General features: G+C 46.0%; 1 protein-coding gene across 1 annotated transcript; it reads right to left on the bottom strand.

The window, feature by feature from the left end:
- Nucleotides 1–87: 87 nt before the first annotated feature.
- On the bottom strand, nt 88–17782 carry LOC139424353 (protein O-GlcNAcase-like). The gene is made up of 17 exons (XM_071176095.1): nt 17359–17782; nt 15823–15874; nt 14598–14695; nt 13579–13709; nt 13190–13361; nt 12768–12866; nt 12450–12589; nt 8664–8814; nt 8222–8335; nt 7732–8000; nt 5856–6030; nt 5527–5612; nt 4931–5023; nt 3815–3900; nt 2649–2769; nt 2293–2410; nt 88–475 (listed from the first exon to the last, which is right to left on the bottom strand). The coding sequence occupies exons 1-17, from the start codon at nt 17423–17425 to the stop codon at nt 339–341; spliced, it is 2109 nt and encodes a 702-aa protein (XP_071032196.1). The 5' UTR covers nt 17426–17782; the 3' UTR covers nt 88–338.
- Between the last annotated feature and the right edge of the window lie 37 nt (nt 17783–17819).

Consider the following 17819-nt stretch of genomic DNA (forward strand, 5'->3'; position numbering starts at 1 on the left):
AGAAAACATGGGTCAAACATATTCAAATTTTTCAAATCTTTATTGATCAACAGATACAGTACATTAGTTAGATCCTCTTACAGGCTGATTTAAATGTGTCAATCATTCACTTCAATATGTAAAGTCGGAATTTACAAAGATACGTTCCACAAATACTCAGTCAAACAATGTGGATCCCATTGACAAACTTGATCAGATACATTTCACACATCATCCTATAGTAATTGATTTACACATGGCCATCATAAGCAGCTGAATTAATCAAACGTTCTCGTCCCGGTTGTCCAAAAGGTCATTTTAAAAACCTGACGATGTAGTAGTGCAAGGTGGTGGCAAGTTTACAAGCTGGTTCCCATGGCGACGACATCCTGAGGCAGCCCTGCCATTTTGAGCGTTGTGAAGGAGCCCAGTTTAGAGTAGAAGTCAAACATCCTCCTGTCACCCTGCCTCAGCTCACAGAACACACCTCTGGAACCTGTAGGAGAGAGAGAGGGGCAGGGGAGATTCAGATAACTACAGTCAAATGACAAGGAGGGGAAAAGAATGTGAGGAACAAGAAACTGAACGATGCACCTCATTCTGAATATAGATGTGTGTTAGTTCTGATTAATCCAGTCCTATGCCATCAGGGAGAGAAGCACCATCTGGTATAGACACATCTGATCCATTTCTGGATCAGTAACTGAGTCCTACTTTATATTGTGTCAATTCCCCACCTCTAAAGCAAAAGCTGAAAGTGCTTGAACCCCCGTCTGATTACTAATGGGTCAAGGGTATTGTTGAACTCTGACATCATCACGCTGCATAGCAGCCATCACACTAAGCCAGGGTTCTCCAACCCTGTTCCAGGAGAGCTACCCTCCTGTAGGTTCACTCCAACCCTGTTCCAGGAGAGCTACCCTCCTGTAGGTTCACTCCAACCCTGTTCCAGGAGAGCTACCCTCCAACCCTGTTCCAGGAGAGATACCCTCCTGTAGGTTCACTCCAACCCTAATCTAGTGCACCGGATTCTAATAATTAGCTGGTTGATCAGCTTAGTTACAACTGGGGTCGGAGTGAACCTCCAGGAGGGTATCTCTCCAGGAACAGGGTTGGAGTGAACCTCCAGGAGGGTATCTCTCCAGGAACAGAGTTGGAGTGAACCTCCAGGAGGGTCTCTCTCCAGGAACAGGGTTGGAGTGAACACCTCCAGGAGGGTATCTCTCCAGGAACAGGGTTGGAGTGAACCTCCAGGAGGGTATCTCTCCAGGAACAGGGTTGGAGTGAACCTCCAGGAGGTTCTCTCTCCAGGAACAGGGTCGGAGTGAACCTCCAGGAGGGTCTCTCCAGGAACAGGGTCGGAGTGAACCTCCAGGAGGGTCTCTCTTCAGGAACAGGGTTGGAGTGAACCTCCAGGAGGGTATCTCTCCAGGAACAGGGTCGGAGTGAACCTCTAGGAGGGTATCTCTCCAGGAACAGGGTCGGAGTGAAAACCTAAAGGAGGGTCTCTCTCCAGGAACAGGGTTGGAGTGAACCTCCAGGAGGGTATCTCTCCAGGAACAGGGTTGGAGTGAACCTCCAGGAGGGTCTCTCTCCAGGAACAGGGTCGGAGTGAACCTCCAGGAGGGTCTCTCCAGGAACAGGGTCGGAGTGAACCTCCAGGAGGGTCTCTCTTCAGGAACAGGGTTGGAGTGAACCTCCAGGAGGGTATCTCTCCAGGAACAGGGTCGGAGTGAACCTCTAGGAGGGTATCTCTCCAGGAACAGGGTCGGAGTGAAAACCTAAAGGAGGGTCTCTCTCCAGGAACAGGGTTGGAGTGAACCTCCAGGAGGGTATCTCTCCAGGAACAGGGTTGGAGTGAACCTCCAGGAGGGTATCTCTCCAGGAACAGGGTCGGAGTGAACCTCCAGGAGGGTATCTCTCCAGGAACAGGGTCGGAGTGAAAACCTCCAGGAGGGTATCTCTCCAGGAACAGGGTCGGAGTGAACCTCCAGGAGGGTATCTCTCCAGGAACAGGGTCGGAGTGAACCTCCAGGAGGGTATCTCTCCAAGAACAGGGTCGGAGTGAACCTCCAGGAGGGTATCTCTCCAGGAACAGGGTTGGAGTGAACCTCCAGGAGGGTATCTCTCCAGGAACAGGGTTGGAGTGAAAACCTAAAGGAGGGTATCTCTCCAGGAACAGGGTTGGAGTGAAAACCTAAAGGAGGGTATCTCTCCAGGAACAGGGTTGGAGAGTCCTGCTCTAGGCTCAGTCCAACAGTGACCAGAAACCCACTGTGCAGGTGCACCATAATATACAAGTTAACAACTCACCACTGGTCTTCATCAACGAGAGCAGGCTGCCAATCATACGCCTGGCGGGGGCGGGGTCTGTAACCCGGGGGTGGAGCTGCATGGTTATCAAGGAGGGGAAGTCCCCTGGCAACGTCCTCTACAAGACGGACGGACGGACGGACGGGGGAGATCAAGTCATATTTTCAGAGTCAAGGAACTCCATACAAAACACATGAAGTAATACAGAGAGACATAACAACCATATAGAATAATGTTGGGGTCAATGATTCCAACAAAACACATGAAGTAATACAGAATAATGTCGGGGTCAATGATTCCAACAAGACCAAGTCATATTCCAGTGTGTGATTGTCCCGTTGGCACCTAGCGGTTACCTGGTTGTTCAGTGCAGCTGCTGTGGCGTCAGTGAGGCCCAGGGCGTACCCACACACCCCCCTCTCATCCTCCAGAACCAGACCACAGTTTGGGGAGGGGGACAGCTGCCCTCCTGCTAGCCTGGGGAGGGGGAGAGGTACACTGGGACATTACATACTGGACGTCTAGACTGAAGGCACAGTCACATACTGAAGCACAAAAATGACTGGCTGATCAGACTGTCCAGAGTGGATCATTGGGGAGTCATGCTGTACACACACACTCCATCACCCATCACTGATCAGACTGTCCAGAGTGGATCATTGGGGAGTCATGCTGTACACACACACTCCATCACCCATCACTGATCAGAGACTGTCCAGAGTGGATCATTGGGGAGTCATGCTGTACACACACACTCCATCACTGATCAGAGACTGTCCAGAGTGGATCATTGGGGAGTCATGCTGTACACACACACTCTCTCACCCATCACTGATCAGAGACTGTCCAGAGTGGATCATTGGGGAGTCATGCTGTACACACACTCTCACCCATCACTGATCAGAGACTGTCCAGAGTGGATCATTGGGGAGTCATGCTGTACACACACACCCATCATTGATCAGAGACTGTCCAGAGTGGATCATTGGGGAGTCATGCTGTACACACACACTCTCTCACCCATCACTGATCAGAGACTGTCCAGAATGGATCAATGGGGAGTCATGCTGTACACACACACCCATCATTGATCAGAGACTGTCCAGAGTGGATCAATGGGGAGTCATGCTGTACACACACACCCATCACTGATCAGAGACTGTCCAGAGTGGATCATTGGGGAGTCATGCTGTACACTCTCTCACCCATCACTGATCAGAGACTGTCCAGAGTGGATCATTGGGGAGTCATGCTGTACACTCTCTCACCCATCACTGATCAGAGACTGTCCAGAGTGGATCAATGGGGAGTCATGCTGTACACACACACCCATCACTGATCAGAGACTGTCCAGAGTGGATCATTGGGGAGTCATGCTGTACACACACACTCTCTCACCCATCACTGATCAGAGACTGTCCAGAGTGGATCAATGGGGAGTCATGCTGTACACACACACCCATCACTGATCAGAGACTGTCCAGAGTGGATCATTGGGGAGTCATGCTGTACACTCTCTCACCCATCACTGATCAGAGCAGGTAGTGCTGCTGCAGGAGCCTTGGCCTCTCCTCTCTGCATCTCCATGTGGATCTTCTGTATCTCAGTCTGAAACAACAGAGATGTTATAAAGACAAAATCAATAAAGATGTCAGCTAGCCGATACATGCCTTATGTATTACAGAGGTGGTTTGAACCAAACCTAACGCCCGCGCTAGCTTATAACTACACGCGTTAGCTTCTTCGTGCATCAGCTAGCTTATAACTACACGCGTTAGCTTCTTCGTGCATCAGCTAGCTTCTCAATGAGAATGAAACGCGTGAGTCATATTAGAATAATTATTAAAACAACACAGTACCACAGTCATTTTTCCCATAAGGGATTTTAGAAACACTTGAAATAAGGGCCGTGTTTTGTGTAGGTTTACCCTGGTGTGACGTTCTGATAACCATGTAAATCCCCCCATCAGACAAGGTGACATCAATATATTCACCAGTATTTACCTCCAAAAAATGTAATGCTAATGTGGCTATCATACAGAACTACAAATGCCATGATATAGACGAGATACTGCTGAATCGATGTAGTAATTAATAAATTGACTAAAGTTCTTTATATGGACAATTCTGTGAACTGTCTTGTGCAAGTTTTAAATGGACACAAAACCTGTTAGCAAAGGTGTCAACTAGAGATGCCGTGCAGGAGCATGCTGGGATTTGTAGTCTTGCATGATGTCTACTTTGATGCTAATTAGCATTTTCGAATCAGAGTAAATAGTGCTGAATATATTGATAAAAGTCACCTTGTCCGAGAGAGATTTACATAGTTATCAAAACATCACGCCAAAGTAAGTCTACATGAAACACAGCCCTTATTAAGTGTTTCTAAAATCCCCCATGGGAAAAATGATTGGAGGAAAAACATTTGGAACCATTTACCTGTTTGACTGCTAGGTTTTATGGGAATTATGACGTGTCCACTGTGGTGCTCTATACTACAGGCTTTCGCTCAGTGGGCTAACACAGTCTTATGGCAAAACACTCAGAAGACCTGGTTTCCATTCCCAGTCGGCCCACACGTCTCGTATATTTAAATAGATATGTTAGAGTCAGTTCTAGATCAAATGAAATAACTAACCTTGTCTTCTGGGCAGAAGGGTCGTATAGAATACACTGATGTCATAGGAGGGTGACGGAACAGATCTCTGTTACCATGGCAAGGCAGCATTCTCTGAACAACAACAAACAACAGCAATACTATCGTCATCAACCAGTCAGTACCAAGTCAAAGATCTCTTTATGCCTGAGAGATCAATGGCTCTGTCTAGGTGGTCGTCTGTGATCCCCTGTGTGTGTGTGGCTTGTCATTGTTTGAGTGTTGATCTGTGTAGCTGTAGTGTGTTCTGTGGTGTGCATCACATTGTACTTGTAGACTTGATACAAATAGTAGCAAAAGGTGAATGTTGAACTTTTGTTGCACACATCCAGTAACAATTTAGGATGACATAATTACACTTAAAAAAAGTTTGACTGCAGAATTTATTACCAATGTTGATGCAATGACGCTGTTGACCGATTGAGATGTAAGAGGCATACAAAAGAATTCCAGTCATCTCATCAAAGGGATGATGGGGTTTAAAGGGGTGGATGATGGGGGTTAAAGGGGTGGATGATGGGATTAAAGGGGTGGATGATGGGGGTTAAAGGGGCGGATGATGGGGGTAAGCGCCGTACCTGGAATTCCCCGGAGAGACCCCCTCTAAACCCCCAGGGCTCTGGGTCATCAGTCATCACCTGGGCTGAGGGCCTACTCTGCCCCCCTGTGGACACAAACAATATTACACTTAAATGATACATCAACCTGTATGCTTATTGCCTACTGCATACAGCTCCTTGTGCCACACCACACAACAACGCACCGACCTACACAACAACGCACCGACCTACACAACAACATACTGACCTATATGGGTCTCTCCCCCCCCTCACCCGTTGTACTTAATTGTTTGGCGGCGCCGCTTCATGCGTCTCACGCGCACACTATTCCCCCGCCCCTGTTGTACCCAATTGTTTGACGTAGGCGCGGGCCAGGGTGACACCACTCTTGATGTCACAGATGTAGTTGTAGAGGTCGTAGAGGATGCTCCGGTTGGGGGCGTTGGACAGGCGGTTAAACATGGTAAACACAGCAACACACATCACGTCAAAACACTTCGCCCTGGAACGCCACTCTGCTGTCTGTAGAGAGGGAGAGAGGAGGCCGAGAGACACATAGAGACAGAGAGAGATATATAGACAGAGAGAGGGAGAAGCATAGAGACAGAGAGGGAGAGAGGAGGCCGAGAGATACATAGAGAGAGAGGGAGATACATAGAGACAGAGAGAGAGAGATACATAGAGACAGAGAGAGATATATAGACAGAGAGAGGGAGATACATAGAGACAGAGAGGGAGAAGCATAGAGACAGAGAGAGGGAGATACATAGAGAGAGAGAGAGGGAGATACATAGAGAGAGAGAGGGAGATACATAGAGACAGAGAGAGGGAGAAGCATAGAGACAGAGAGAGGGAGATACATAGAGACAGAGAGGGAGAAGCATAGAGACAGAGAGAGGGAGATACATAGAGACAGAGAGAGAGAGACACATAGAGACAGAGATACATAGAGACAGAGAGAGGGAGATACATAGAGAGAGAGAGATACATGGAGACAGAGAGGGAGAGATACATAGAGACAGAGAGAGGGAGATACATAGAGAGATAGGGAGATACATAGAGACAGAGAGAGGGAGAAGCATAGAGACAGAGAGAGGGAGATACATAGAGACAGAGAGGGAGAGATACATAGAGACAGAGAGAGGGAGATACATAGAGACAGAGAGAGGGAGATACATAGAGACAGAGAGAGGGAGAAGCATAGAGACAGAGAGAGGGAGATACATAGATAGAGAGAGGGAGATACATAGAGAGAGAGAGGGAGATACATAGAGACAGAGAGAGGGAGATACATAGAGAGAGAGAGAGGGAGATACATAGAGACAGAGAGAGGGAGATACGTAGAGACAGAGAGAGGGAGATACATAGAGACAGAGAGAGGGAGATACATAGAGACAGAGAGAGAGAGATACATAGAGACAGAGAGGGAGAAGCATAGAGACAGAGAGAGGGAGATACATAGAGACAGAGAGAGAGGGAGATACATAGAGACAGAGAGAGGGAGATACATAGAGACAGAGAGAGAGAGATACATAGAGACAGAGAGGGAGAAGCATAGAGACAGAGAGAGGGAGATACATAGAGACAGAGAGAGAGGGAGATACATAGAGACAGAGAGAGGGAGATACATAGAGACAGAGATACATAGAGAGAGAGAGGGAGATACATAGAGACAGAGAGAGGGAGATACATAGAGACAGAGAGAGGGAGAGATACATAGAGACAGAGGGATACATAGAGACAGAGAGAGAGAGATACATAGAGACAGAGAGAGGGAGGGATACATAGAGACAGAGAGAGGGAGAGATACATAGAGACAGAGGGATACATAGAGACAGAGAGAGAGAGAGAGATACATAGAGAGAGAAGGATACATAGAGACAGAGAGAGAGAGAGAGAGATACATAGAGACAGAGAGAGGGATACATAGAGAGAGAGACGGATACACATAGAGAGAGAGAGAGGGAGTTAGTGAGAAAGAGAGAGAGTGTGTATGTGTGTTAGAGAGTTGTCCATGTAAGTTCTTACAATTTTCACATCAATAAAGAAACTTATATTATTACATTGATTGATTGTGTCCCACTCAGTATTTGTCTCTATATCCCACACTGCCTCTGAGTCCCTTCAGCCAGTCCAGTCCCAACACACACACACTCCTCACCATCTCAGTCCCAACACACACACTCCTCACCAGCTCAGTCCCAACACACACACACTCCTCACCAGTTTAGTCTCTGCCTCTCCCACTGCTTCTCTGTGTGCTTTCAGCCAGTCCAGTTCCGTCAGCATGGTTCTAGCAGTAGAACCGTGTTCATACGGCAGGTAGAACAGTTCTGAGAGGAGCTGGAGATCGTCCAGGGTCAGGGGTTCTGCTGTGAACAGGGGGTTGTCCCCAGAACCTGGCACGTACACGGGGTCTCCCACGTCAGTCTGCATGGGCTCCTCGTCAGAGGACTCTTTCTTCAGGTGGGTGGGGTTCAGAGGTCGAGGGCCTGAGGTGAAGACGACAGCCAGAGAGTTAATTCATCTGTTTGATCTCTTCACAATGAGTAGATGTAATTAAAAAGTGGATCTGGAATCACAGTCCTCATGGAGACGAGGATGTGTTGTTTTTGTGTCGTTTTCATGTGTTTGCCCACGAGGGGATAAATAAAGTTGTATTGAATTGAATGTTGAAGCTGCCCTCTTGGTTGGTCATCTTTCCCCTCTGTACCTCCAGGCTGGTCCGTGCTGAGGAACTCCTGTAGCCAGTCAGTCAGGGCCAGGGTGAGGGCTCTCTTGGGGCTGTAGCAGGGGTCTGAGCCTGCCTCATCATCATCACCACCTGCTGGGGCGATGACGTAGTTTAGGGTTAGTTTAACTCAGTGGCATTGTGGTTCATCCTAAGATTGGCCTCTCTGCATGGCACTCAGGGGATGGATTGGGGGCCAAGGCCTCTCTGCATGGCACTCAGGGGATGGATTGGGGGCGAGGCCTCTCTGCATGGCACTCGGGGGATGGATTGGGGGCGAGGCCTCTGCATGGCACTCAGGGGATGGATTGGGGGCCGAGGCCCTGCGATAGACTAGCGTCCTGTCCAGGGGTTACTTGTACATCAAGCTGCCTCACATAAGACATTAAAAGGAGTGTAAAACAGTAACACCTCAGATACTCACTCATCTCCACGTCTCTCTGTCCTCCTACTCTTCCTCCTTCAGACCGGCACCACGTCGCCAGGGTGTGGATCGCCACGAAGTTAGGGTGGTACTCACAGTTAGGGTTGGTCAGCACCCCTCTCAGCTTGGGGATCAGGTCTGTGGGACGATCCTAAGAAGAGGAAGACATGTAGCGAATTAGGGGGTTGAAATTGTTCCCAAGACCCCACTAGAAGAGGACCACAGTAGTGGAGGAGAAACACTTCTCTATTATTCTACATCTACTATTAACATACTCCCCGTCTACCACTGCTTCTAGAACACAGCTTCTAGAACACTGCTTACAGAACACAGCTTCTAGAACACTGCTTACAGAACACAGCTTCTAGAACACTGCTTACAGAACACTGCTTATAGTGCAGTAGTGCATTATATAGGCAATAGTGGTTGAATAGACAATTAATAATTATCATAAACCTTCCACAATAGAAGGTTAATAGAAAAGTCTATTATAAATAGACACCTTGTATGGTCTCATCCCCTGGGGTCATAGTATTAATAACAGACACCTTGTATAGTCTCATCCTCTGGGGTCACAGTGTTAATAGACACCTTGTATGGTCTCATCCTCTGGGGTCACAGTGTTAATAGACACCTTGTATGGTCTCATCCTCTGGGGTCACAGTGTTAATAGACACCTTGTATGGTCTCATCCCCTGGGGTCATAGTATTAATAATAGACACCTTGTATGGTCTCATCCCCTGGGGCCATAGTACTAATAATAGACACCTTGTATGGTCTCATCCTCTGGGGTAATAGACACCTTGTATGGTCTCATCCTCTGGGGTAATAGACACCTTGTATGGTCTCATCCTCTGGGGTAATAGACACCTTGTATGGTCTCATCCCCTGGGGTCACAGTGTTAATAGACACCTTGTATGGTCTCATCCCCTGGGGTCATAGTATTAATAGACACCTTGTATGGTCTCATCCCCTGGGGTCATAGTATTAATAGACACCTTGTATGGTCTCATCCCCTGGGGTCATAGTATTAATAGACACCTTGTATGGTCTCATCCCCTGGGGTCATAGTATTAATAGACACCTTGTATGGTCTCATCCCCTGGGGTCACAGTATTAATAATAGACACCTTGTATGGTCTCATCCCCTGGGGTCATAGTATTAATAGACACCTTGTATGGTCTCATCCCCTGGGGTAATAGACACCTTGTATGGTCTCATCCCCTGGGGTCACAGTATTAATAGACACCTTGTATGGTCTCATCCCCTGGGGTCACAGTATTAATAATAGACACCTTGTATGGTCTCATCCCCTGGGGTCATAGTATTAATAGACACCTTGTATGGTCTCATCATCTGGGGTAATAGACACCTTGTATGGTCTCATCCCCTGGGGTCACAGTATTAATAGACACCTTGTATGGTCTCATCCCCTGGGGTCACAGTATTAATAATAGACACCTTGTATGGTCTCATCCCCTGGGGTCACAGTATTAATAATATACACCTTGTATGGTCTCATCCTCTGGGGTCATAGTATTAATAGACACCTTGTATGGTCTCATCCTCTGGGGTAATAGACACCTTGTATGGTCTCATCCTCTGGGGTAATAGACACCTTGTATGGTCTCATCCCCCGGGGTCACAGTGTTAATAGACACCTTGTATGGTCTCATCCTCTGGGGTCATCGTATTAATAATAGACACCTTGTATGGTCTCATCCCCTGGGGTCATAGTATTAATAGACACCTTGTATGGTCTCATCCCCTGGGGTCATAGTATTAATAGACACCTTGTATGGTCTCATCCCCTGGGGTCACAGTATTAATAGACACCTTGTATGGTCTCATCCCCTGGGGTCATAGTATTAATAGACACCTTGTATGGTCTCATCCCCTGGGGTCATAGTATTAATAGACACCTTGTATGGTCTCATCCCCTGGGGTCACAGTATTAATAGACACCTTGAATGGTCTCATCCCCTGGGGTCATAGTACTAATAGACACCTTGTATGGTCTCATCCCCTGGGGTCATAGTATTAATAGACACCTTGTATGGTCTCATCCTCTGGGGTCACAGTATTAATAATATACACCTTGTATGGTCTCATCCCCTGGGGTCATAGTATTAATAGACACCTTGTATGGTCTCATCCTCTGGGGTCATAGTATTACTAGACACCTTGTATGGTCTCATCCCCTGGGGTCATAGTATTAATAGACACCTTGTATGGTCTCATCCTCTGGGGCCACAGAATTAATAGACACCTTGTATGGTCTCATCCCCTGGGGTCATAGTACTAATAGACACCTTGTATGGTCTCATCCCCTGGGGTCACAGTATTAATAGACACCTTGTATGGTCTCATCCCTTGGGGTCATAGTATTAATAGACACCTTGTATGGTCTCATCCCCTGGGGTCATAGTATTAATAGACACCTTGTATGGTCTCATCCCCTGGGGTCATAGTATTAATAGACACCTTGTATGGTCTCATCCTCTGGGGTCATAGTATTAATAGACACCTTGTATGGTCTCATCCTCTGGGGTCACAGTATTAATAGACACCTTGTATGGTCTCATCCTCTGGGGTAATAGACACCTTGTATGGTCTCATCCCCTGGGGTCATAGTATTAATAGACACATTGTATGGTCTCATCCTCTGGGGTCACAGTATTAATAGACACCTTGTATGGTCTCATCCCCTGGGGTCATAGTATTAATAGACACCTTGTATGGTCTCATCCTCTGGGGTCACAGTATTAATAGACACCTTGTATGGTCTCATCCCCTGGGGTCATAGTATTAATAGACACCTTGTATGGTCTCATCCCCTGGGGTCATAGTATTAATAGACACCTTGTATGGTCTCATCCCCTGGGGTCATAGTACTAATAATAGACACCTTGTATGGTCTCATCCCCTGGGGTCATAGTACTAATAATAGACACCTTGTATGGTCTCATCCTCTGGGGTAATAGACACCTTGTATGGTCTCATCCTCTGGGGTAATAGACACCTTGTATGGTCTCATCCTCTGGGGTAATAGACACCTTGTATGGTCTCATCCTCTGGGGTAATAGACACCTTGTATGGTCTCATCCCCTGGGGTCATAGTATTAATAGACACCTTGTATGGTCTCATCCCCTGGGGTCACAGTATTAATAATAGACACCTTGTATGGTCTCATCCCCTGGGGTCATAGTATTAATAGACACCTTGTATGGTCTCATCCTCTGGGTTCATAGTATTACTAGACACCTCGTATGGTCTCATCCCCTGGGGTCATAGTATTAATAGACACCTTGTATGGTCTCATCCTCTGGGGGCACAGTATTAATAATAGACACCTTGTATGGTCTCATCCCCTGGGGTCATAGTATTAATAGACACCTTGTATGGTCTCATCCTCTGGGGTCACAGTATTAATAGACACCTTGTATGGTCTCATCCCTGGGGTCATAGTATTAATAGACACCTTGAATGGTCTCATCCCCTGGGGTCATAGTATTAATAGACACCTTGTATGGTCTCATCCCCTGGGGTCATAGTATTAATAGACACCTTGTATGGTCTCATCCCCTGGGGTCATAGTATTAATAGACACCTTGTATGGTCTCATCCTCTGGGGTCATAGTATTAATAGACACCTTGTATGGTCTCATCCCCTGGGGTCATAGTATTAATAGACACCTTGTATGGTCTCATCCCCTGGGGTCATAGTACTAATAGACACCTTGTATGGTTTCATCCCCTGGGGTCATAGTATTAATAGACACCTTGTATGGTCCCATGAAGATTCTCTGGGGGTCGTAGTCATTGGCGTGGATGTTGTCCCAGATAACCGGCGCCCTCTTCAGGACGGAGGACACCTCTACAATGGACTCTACCGTGATGTGGTGCGACACCACCTTAGGACCTGCAGGACAGGATAGCATAGAGTGGGTTAGATTGGATGCCTGTTAGTCTTTACACTGCACTTTGTAATGTCCTTAAAACTCACTCATCCGAGGAAACATTCCAGGAGCTAAATTAGGAAACAGACCATAGTTGGTGGGAAACAAAAGGAAGGAAAGTGACTTCCTGTCTGCTCTCACCTGTCCAGAGAACATCAATCCCAGGTAGGAGGTTCTCTCCCACAGTGTGAAGGTAGGCCGACTGGGAGACGTTAGGAGTGCAGAATGCTGCACAGTAATCTGAAACAAACCACAACACACACAGACATTCTAGTCCTTGACGACACTTGCAAAAAGCAGCAAATTGTGAGAAAATAAATAATTTATATTGGATCTTAAAACAGGGTGTGTCCAATATGGCTGCCAGCAACCAACATGTAATGGAACACTGCTTTTAATTACAATGACCTTCTCACTGTGCGGTTGTCTGACATTGGAATGTTGATATGGAATTGGAATGTCCATTCTAGATCCTTCTGATTCTATTTCTATGGGTCTGACTGACCATTCGTCCATTCTAGATCATTATGATTCTGTGGTGATGGTCTGACCTCTGACCTCACCTGTGGGGCAGAAGAGGAAGGTGTCAGGCTGTCCCAGGTGTGTGAACACCTCGTTGGTGACAGCTACCTGGGCGTGGGCGAACGAGCTGAATGCCTGCTTGTCTGCCGGACACATCTCTGTCTCGATGTCGTCAAAGAGGAGGGAGAAGGAACTGCAGCCAAACCCACTCACCTGGAAGAGGAGGGGAGGAGAAATCAGCTTTTCTCTCTAAACATAGTTCTAATACCCCCACTTGGTCCAGTTCTAGGCTACCATAGTTCTGGAACATCACTTGGTCCAGTTCTAGGTTACCATGGTTCTAGAACATCACCTGGTCCAGTTCTCGGTTAGCATGGTTCTAGAACATCACCTAGTCCAGTTCTCGGTTACCATGGTTCTAGAACATCACCTGGTCCAGTTTCCTCTTCAGGGTGGCAACCTCTTTGGGGTTGGAGAATGTGATGTCCAGTCCAGGGGAGATGGCGTAGATGAAGTCCACTCCGTTCTTCTTTGCTGCAGTTATCAGAGCAACCAGTTTCTCTGGAACAGAAGATTAAGATTCACCCCAAATGGCACCCTATTCCCTTTATAGTGCACTACTTTTGACCAGGTCAAAGGTCGTGCATTATATATCCTGTACATCCTGTATAGATTAGGGAAGAGGGTGCCAGGTCAAAGGTCGTGCATTATATATCCTGTACAGATTAGGGAAGAGGGTGCCAGGTCAAAGGTTGTGCATTATATATCCTGTACATCCTGTATAGATTAGGGAAGAGGGTGTCAGGTCAAAGGTTGTGCATTATATATCCTGTACATGCTGTATAGATTAGGGAAGAGGGTGCCAGGTCAAAGGTCGTGCATTATATATCCTGTACATGCTGTATAGATTAGGGAAGAGGGTGCCAGGTCAAAGGTCGTGCATTATATATCCTGTACATCCTGTATAGATTAGGGAAGAGGGTGCCAGGTCAAAGTAAAATAAAAAGACCATTTTAACTTCACTTAACCAGGTAAATGGATTGACAAGAACACATTTTATTTGTCCAAGTCTCAAAATGACGACCTAAAGACGTGCACCATCTACTTCTACTATCTGAGGGAAATGGTGTCATTCGAGACAGAGGCTTTCACAACAATGCGATAGTTGCTAAGTAGATCAATTAAATCAAAGTAGATCAAAAGGTAAATGGGAGTGGATCTTCAGGTCAAAGTGAGGGCATCAACGATGATCTGACATGACAACATATCAACAGTATGGAGCTGCATCTCCTAGGCAACGCCACAACAACACACATCACAATCACTATGTCTCTTATCTGAACTAAGGGTGGGGTGGAACTAGGTGGTACTGATAGGCCACAGGGGTCAGGGGTTTGCAACGCTGTGTGTGTGTGTATGTGTGTGTGTGAGACGCTGTGTCCTCCTAACCTGCCTCCTCAGGTGAGTATAGATCCCTCCAGTACATTCTGTGTTTGTAGTCATCTTTAGGGGCGTAGAGGTACGTGTTCAGACCCCACTTCTTCTCCCTACACAAACAAACACACTGAGACACTTATGCTCTCTACATAAACACACTGTATGAGACACTTCTGGAAAAGCAACAACTTCCTGTATGGGCTGGATCGGTGAAAGCAACAACTTCCTGTAAGGACTGGATCGGTGATAGCAACAACTTCCTGTAAGGACTGGATCGGTGAAAGCAACAACTTCCTGTAAGGACTGGATCGGTGAAAGCAACAACTTCCTGTAAGGGCTGGATCGGTGAAAGCAACAACTTCCTGTAAGGGCTGGATCGGTGAAAGGAACAACTTCCTGTAAGGACTGGATCGGTGAAAGCAACAACTTCCTGTAAGGGCTGGATCGGTGAAAGCAACAACTTCCTGTAAGGGCTGGATCGGTGAAAGGAACAACTTCCTGTAAGGACTGGATCGGTGAAAGGAACAACTTCCTGTAAGGACTGGATCGGTGAAAATAACAACTTCATGTAAGGACTGGATTGGTGAAAGGAACAACTTCCTGTAAGGACTGGATCGGTGAAAAGAACAACTTCCTGTAAGGACTGGATCGGTGAAAGGAACAACTTTCTGTAAGGACTGGATCGGTGAAAATAACAACTTCCTGTAAGGACTGGATCGGTGAAAGGAACAACTTCCTGTAAGGACTGGATCGGTGAAAGGAACAACTTCCTGTAAGGACTGGATCGGTGAAAGGAACAAGGTGGATAATAAGTTCCCTGTGAAGAAGAGGGATAGAAAGAGGATGATGAAGAGGGAGAGAAAGAGTATGATGAAGAGGGAGAGAAAGAGTATGATGAAGAGGGAAAGAAAGAGTATGATGAAGAGGGAGAGAAAGAGGATGATGAAGAGGGAGAGAAAGAGGATGATGAAGAGGGAGAGAAAGAGTATGATGAAGAGGGAGAGAAAGAGTATGATGAAGAGGGAGAGAAAGAGTATGATGAAGAGGGAGATCAAGAGGATGATGAAGAGGGAGAGAAAGAGGATGATGCAGAGGGAGAGAAAGAGGATGATGAAGAGGGAGAGAAAGAGGATGATGAAGAGGGAGAGAAAGAGGATGATGAAGAGGGAGAGAAAGAGTATGATGAAGAGGGAGAGAAAGAGGGTGGGTGAGTGTGTGTTTAGAAATTGTTTACTACCTTTGGAAAAGCTCAGTCCTCTGTTCCATAGTCCAGGGTCGCCCGTAAAAGCCTGAGTGAAGCAAAGGTCATAGAAACTTTTACAGTTGTCAGGCATAATGTGGCGCACAGAGCAAAGCTGTTATCAAGGCAACGGGTGGCTGCTTTGAAGAATAAAAAACATATTTTCATTTGTTGAACACTTTTTTGCTTACTACATGATTCCATATGTGTTATTTCATAGTTTTGATGTCTTCACTATTATTCTCCAATGTAGAAAATAGTAAAAAATAAAGAAAAACCCTGGAATGAGCAGGTGTGTCTAAACTTTTGACTGGTACTGTATATATATCAGGGATGGGTAACTCCGGGTCTCCAGAGCCTGATTGGTGTCACTCTTTTTGCCCCAGCTAACACACCTGACTCCAATGATCAACTAATAGTCGTTTTCAGTTTAGAATGCAATTAGCTTAAATCAGCTGTGTTTGCTAGAGATAGGGGGAAAGTGACACCCCTCCACCTCAGGACTGGAGTTTCCCATCCCTGATATAAACTCAGCAAAAAAAGAAACGTCCCCTTTTCAGGACCCTGTCTTTCAAAGATAATTCGTAAAAATCCAAATAACTTCACAGATCTTCATTGTAAAGGGTTTAAACACTGTTTCAATGACCCATAATCAATTAATGAACATGCACCTGTGGAACGGTTGTTAAGACACTAACAGCTTACAGACGGTAGGCAATTAAGGTCACAGTTATGAAAACTTAGGACACTAAAGAGTCCTTTCTACTGACTCTGAAAAACACCAAAAGAAAGATGCCCAGAGTCCCTGCTTATCTGCGTGAACGTGCCTTAGGCATGCTGCAAGGAGGCATGAGGACTGCAGATGTGGCCAGTGCAATAAATTGCACTGCAGTATTTAATGCAGCTGGTGGCCACACCAGATACTGACTGTTACTTTTGATTTTGACCCCCTCTTTGTTCAGGGACACATTATTCCATTTCTGTTAGTCACATGTCTGTGGAACTTGTTCAGTTTATGTCTCAGTTGTTGAACCTTATGTTCATACAAATATTTACACATGTTTAGTTTGCTGAAAATAAACGCAGTTGACAGAGAGGACGTTTCTTTTTTTGCTGCGTTTACAATGTCTTCATAGAACTATAATTTCCTCATAGAACTAGAATGTACTCATAGAACTAGAATGTACTCATAGAACTAAAAATGTACTCAGATAATTTAAGTCTTCATAGAACTAGAATGTCCTCATGGAATTTGAATGTCTTTATACAATTACAATGTCTTAATAGAACTAAAATGCCCTCCTAGAATTAGAAATAAACGTAGTTGACAGTGAGGATGTTTCTTTTTATGCTGAGTTTAATATGGTGTATATCCAAATATACCATATTATAATCTGACACATGCACTGAAATATGTGGCGTAATGTAACTACATTGAATCAAATCAGACACTAGTTGTAGGCCTTTCCGACAGCACGCTATTTGATTGACATCTTACAGTAGGTTTGACGTGATGACGAGTAGAACTCTCACCTTCCACCACACCACTGATGAACCTGCGGGTCTTCCCTGTCGCCTTGGAAGCGCTCGGGTTCGGCATGGTTGTTTCAATTTGTGTACCTGTCCCGGAGATTATTTGATCTGGCGTTAGATGAAGCCTTTAGTAGCACATCGAGCTATAGGTAAAGTTACTCAATGACAATCGATCGCTCAAAATGGCCTAGCTGTGTTTGTGTCAACCACGTAGCTCTGCATGGGATTTTATTAGAATGATAGTTGAGTTCCTTATTGCTCTCTAGTGCGCAGACTCAGTAGCTCGCCAAATAAAGCGATACAAGTTGTATTACACAATTAGACAGTGAAATGCCATTCATAGGAAGAATCATAATTAAAAGTGAATTAAATATTGTTTTAGTTAACCATGCGCGTGTACATTCGTGGATCGACGTAGGGCTACTGGTTGGTGCGTGCTTAAAGAGACAGTGTACAATTTC

The sequence above is a fragment of the Oncorhynchus clarkii genome, chromosome 13 (assembly GCF_045791955.1).
Source record: "Oncorhynchus clarkii lewisi isolate Uvic-CL-2024 chromosome 13, UVic_Ocla_1.0, whole genome shotgun sequence".
NCBI lineage: Eukaryota > Metazoa > Chordata > Actinopteri > Salmoniformes > Salmonidae > Oncorhynchus > Oncorhynchus clarkii.

What these genes read in the sequence shown, in the direction of transcription:
- LOC139424353 (XM_071176095.1), bottom strand. Translation starts at nt 17,425, where the DNA reads ATGCCGAACCCGAGCGCTTCCAAGGCGACAGGGAAGACCCGCAGGTTC. An exon ending in CTTCCTCTTCTGCCCCACAG is followed by an intron (nt 12,867 to 13,189) that starts GTGAGGTCAGAG and finishes GGTTTGTTTCAG; the next exon opens with ATTACTGTGCAGCATTCTGC. An exon ending in CAGCACGGACCAGCCTGGAG is followed by an intron (nt 8,001 to 8,221) that starts GTACAGAGGGGA and finishes TCTTCACCTCAG; the next exon opens with GCCCTCGACCTCTGAACCCC.